This window comes from Plasmodium cynomolgi, chromosome 9 (assembly GCF_000321355.1).
Source record: "Plasmodium cynomolgi strain B DNA, chromosome 9, whole genome shotgun sequence".
Lineage (NCBI taxonomy): Eukaryota > Apicomplexa > Aconoidasida > Haemosporida > Plasmodiidae > Plasmodium > Plasmodium cynomolgi.
The window spans coordinates 602531-607357 of record NC_020402.1 but is presented as its reverse complement, the minus strand read 5'-3'; the positions used below and the strand labels follow the sequence as shown (position 1 = coordinate 607357).

The 4827-nt window shown below is 48.0% G+C and overlaps 1 protein-coding gene across 1 annotated transcript; it reads left to right on the top strand.

The window, feature by feature from the left end:
- Positions 1–264: 264 nt before the first annotated feature.
- On the top strand, positions 265–2925 carry PCYB_092390 (DNA mismatch repair enzyme; the record flags this gene model as incomplete). The annotated part of the gene is made up of 1 exon (XM_004222352.1): positions 265–2925. One exon carries the CDS (start codon positions 265–267, stop codon positions 2923–2925), a length of 2661 nt encoding a protein of 886 aa, XP_004222400.1.
- Between the last annotated feature and the right edge of the window lie 1902 nt (positions 2926–4827).

Here is a 4827-nt window from a genome sequence, read left to right as displayed (position 1 = left end):
TTTTCTCCATGATGGTCCCCCTTTTCTGTGTATATTTATATGGGGAGAGCTCCGTAGAGAGGAGGCTTTAACGGCGTGAACGTTTCCTCCTCGTCCATATTAGCAGGGTCGGCCGCCCCCCCTTTTGCTGTAAGCCAACTCGCGGCTTTAAAAAAAAGGTGAAGAACAACCTATAGAGGGATACATACCAGGAAGGATATATATACCACTCCCCCCGGAGAGCCATGTGCAGTGCAGCATCTCTGTGAATGACACGTGGACCACATGGAGGAACATAGCACAGTGGGCAGCGGCGGAATGGGCAGTAGTGGACAGAGCAACGACGGAGTGAACAACTGCGCATCCAGCGACAGGCGCATCATCAAACTGGCGGAGGAGGACATCAACCGAATCGCAGCTGGAGAAGTCATTATCCGTCCATGCAACGCGTTAAAGGAGCTAATCGAAAACAGCCTCGACGCGAACTCGACGAGCATAAGTGTGCACCTCAACAAGGGAGGACTCAAGTCTCTGCAAATAATAGACAATGGAGATGGCATACATAAAGATGATCTCCAAATTGTATGCGAGCGATTTACGACAAGCAAGATAACCAACCATAAGGATATCCGATCAATTAAAACTTTCGGTTTTCGAGGAGAGGCATTGTCCTCCATTTCGCACGTCTCCTACTTGACCATAACAACGAAGAAGAGGCAGGCACCCTTTTGCTACATGTGTTCCTATAAGGATGGAAAACCCACACAAGAAGAACCCACCGTCTGTTCAGGTAAGGATGGAACCATCATACGCTTCGATGATTTATTTTATAATATGAGCTCTAGATTAAAAGCGCTAAATCATAATGATGAATACAATAAGTGCCTTGAGGTTTTGCAAAAATATGCGATTCACTATCCCCATGTTGCTTTCACTTGTAAGAAATGGCTCAGTAACACTGTCGATTTGAGCACACAAGGGGTGGGGAAAGGCATCGGTGGTCTTGGAGGCATATACGTTATCAAGGGGAAACGGAAGGAGTTATTCCACGAGCTCGCAACAATGGGTGAGGCCCCCGAAGGGCGGATTGACCCCCCACCTGGGGGCAGCACCCCATCTAGTCACACACCAGCTGGAACGCACACACCAGCGGGAACACCCCCCCAGACAGAAGCATACACCGAGGTGGAGAAAAAATTGCTCGACGAAGAGAAACACCTGGACTTAAATTACGAAACATATTTAAACAACGTAAGGTTAACCATTCAAAAAATATATGGCAGGAATATCTCCAAAGAGCTCAGCTGCATATTCATCAAGGAGAAAATCCCCACTTTCTTTAAATGCTATGGGTTGATAAGTAACCCTACCTATGGAGGTAAAAAGGGCAGCTACATCTTCTTTATCAATGACCGTCTTGTCGAATCAGGGATACTAAAGCGCATGTGTGAAAGTCAATATGCTAACTTCCTTGCCAAGGGGAACTACCCCTGGGTTTATCTCTCCATACGGCTCAAGTACGATATAGTCGATATAAATGTGCATCCGACGAAGAAGGAGGTGCATTTCCTCTACCAGGAAGAGATAGCCATGCTGATTTCGAAGCGTATAGAACAGTTCCTCAAGAATTTTCACAACGCGAGGAACTTCGGGGCACCCACGGTGAATATGGTTCAGACGAAGTTCGACGTGTCTTCCATGAAAGTGGAGGTAAAGAGGGAACTTCCTATGGCTAGTCAAGGAAGAAGCGATGTCGGGAGTGAACGTGCACCAGGTGGGGGGAATGCTCCCAAGAAGCCAATAGATACCAAGCGGGTACGCACGGATCATAAGCAAATCACCCTGACGAATTACTTTGTGAAGAAGGAGGTGGCGAAGAAGGATGAGGACACGGCATTGGTCGTGTTCGAGGATAAGGAGTATGAAGTTCAAAAGCTGGAAGCACCCAAACCGGCTCTCTTCAACACCAATGTGGAAAAACATGTGAGTAGTACCAAGTATGACAGGTTCTATCCATGCGAATGTGATGACATAAGCAGCATAAGGAAGTTGAAAAAAATTTGCGAAGAAAAGGAGAAAAAGGAACTCACGGAATGTTTGAAAAATTCCATATACGTAGGAGCAGTGGATAACTTGCACAGCCTAATTCAGTACAAGGATAAATTGCTCATGATAAAAATGCCACTAATCATAAAAGAAATAACCTACCAATCGATTCTCAGTCGAATTGGAAGAATCCCCCCCTTCAAGTTTGATCCCCCGATTCCTCTTTACGATTTGTTACTAGTCGCGGTGAACAACTCTCAGTCAGGTTACTTCGAAAATCCAAACTACGTGACAAAGAATATGGAAAGGATCTGTAACGAGTTGGAACAAGTATTTTACTCCTATGAGGAAATGTATGCTGATTATTTTTCTCTCATTATTGAAGACGGTTGTGTGTGTACCTTCCCTGCTTGCTGTGGGGAGTATTTTCCTGGACAAGAGTTCCTTCCCCTCCTGTTCTTAAGACTCGCCACACAGGTAGATTATGAGAAGGAACTCAACTGCATCAATGGCATATGCTACTTGATCGCCAATTTTTATTCCAAAGTTACACTGCTCGATGATAAGGAGTGGACATTCCAAAACGAGTTACTCATGCTGAAGGAGAAGGAAATACAAATGCTACAGGGTCAAGGGGCCACTGAAGGGGGAGAAGCACCCCCGGTTGCCAGCGATGACCAAAGCTACCAATTCGAAAATGTCTTGGGGGACGAAACAGTTGTGGATGTGAATAAACATCTCGCTGCCTCGAAAAATATAAACCTCGTTTTTGAAAAATACTTCTTCCCCATGATTCAGCTGAACAGCGTCATGAGGGTCCCTCGCACCTTTTCCACCAATGGGTACATCGTCGAGTTGACCTCCCTCAACCAGCTGTACAAGATATTCGAGCGCTGCTAGGGGAGGAGGGGGCAGCCTCATCGGATGTGTGCACAAGTGCGATGGTACGCTCAACCCCGCCATAAGGCGAAACCCATCTCCGTCTGCTCAACCCCGTCGTAAAGAAGAAAATAATCCCCCTCCCAATTGGATGATGCAAAAAGGACCCATTTTGAGACAGCTCCGTAGAAGGTTTCCACCCATGACGGCAAAACGGTCGAACTTACTTTTAAACGTCTAGCGATTGTTCGGTACCCTCCCTTCTTCTTCTTCTCCTCCACGACGTGCGTGCTTGGGCAACTCCAATCAGCCGAAACGGGGAGAAGAGAAGTGCTCCACGTTCGAGTGCACACAAAGGGACACACCCCTGACAAACCGCTCAGTGCTACCCATCCCACGCTGGGCTACTCACTGCAATGCGTGGCCCGTAAAGTGGGTATATTTTTTTTTTTTTTTTTTGGCTAGGAGGTTGCCCCATTTTGGCTATTTTTCCGCTATTTAAAAAAAAATTCTGACCTGTTCATAATTTTTTTGCGTGCCAAATCAGGCGCACCCATGTGGATTGTACAGACGGCAAAGGGCATTCCCCGACATATTCGCAAGTTGGCAAACACAGCAACATGGCAACTCGGCAGTGTAACATTTTAAACCATCGCATCGGGTTTGTTCTTCCTCCCCACTCGGGAACCTACCAACGGGGGGAAAAGAAACTGCGGCCCGTGGGTGTTACGACCTTCTCTTTTTTTATGTAAAAATGTACAAATAATGCGGACACATGTGCGAATCTACCGCTATGCCCTCCGTTCTTCACTCCTTCCATAGGAGTCTGTCGAGACTGTGCGTTGATTTACATCACGGGTGTGAAGCTGGCATAGCGTGAAAACTCTACAAAGTAAAAGTACGCGTTTACTTTGCCCACCTTTTGGCGGCTTTTTCCCCTCATACCAACCAGCATAAAAGGGCAGAGATCAGAGGGACGCCTTTTTTGGGGGTGCCCTACACTTGGCAGCGTCCCGAAACCTTTGCGGCCATTATTAGGCAAAAATGAAATTCTCCGTATGTTGTTAAAAAGGGGCAAACTGCTTCTCCATTCGCGTGTGGCGGCGCAAAGGGAGGCAGCAAAACGATGCGGCAAAGGGGAAATTTTTTTTTTAGCTCCAAAGAAATTGGGGGTAACGGTGCCAAAAGAACGACGAGCATTTCCTCACCTTCGTCGTCACCTTCGTCACACCCGCAACGCACGTTGGCTACTTCACCTAACCGCGGCGTGCCATCCTATCGGCCAATGCCTCCCTCACCGTGGAGATAACCACCCCGGGGTACTCAACACTGTACTTTCTGTTCGCATCCCCGCCTGCAGCGCTGCTGCGTAGGGGAGTATTATTATCACGGAGGATCGCTCCCCACTCATAGGAGCCTCTTTTGTCACATGTGTTGCGCATGTGCGTACAGGCACTCCTGCGCTACATAGGCAGCGCGGGTGGAAAGGACTACGTTGCGTACCTGTGCATATATGTTTAATTTATATGCCGCTTGGCATACGCATTCGCGTTGTCATATGTACGTTTGGTCACCCCCGGAAACGGCGCATACCGAACGGATTTAGAGGGGGGGGGGATATACTATACTCTACTCCCAGGGCACTGTGCGTGCGAGTTAGGAGCATCGCCTGAGTTAGCAGTACCGTGCGACAGGTCACTCGCCACGCTTGTTCTTCCCCCGGGTGGGGGTACGCCCAACGTATGCATGCCGCAGTGCACACGAGAGTACCGCGTGGATTTAAGGAAGAAAACTTGCGCAAAAATGGTCGCAAAAAGGGCAGCAAAAAGGGCCTCACAAATGGCCTCACAAATTGCCATACAATTGAGTACGCACAATTCACCATTTGCGCTGTACGCGTAACAGAGTACCCCGCGGGGAGGT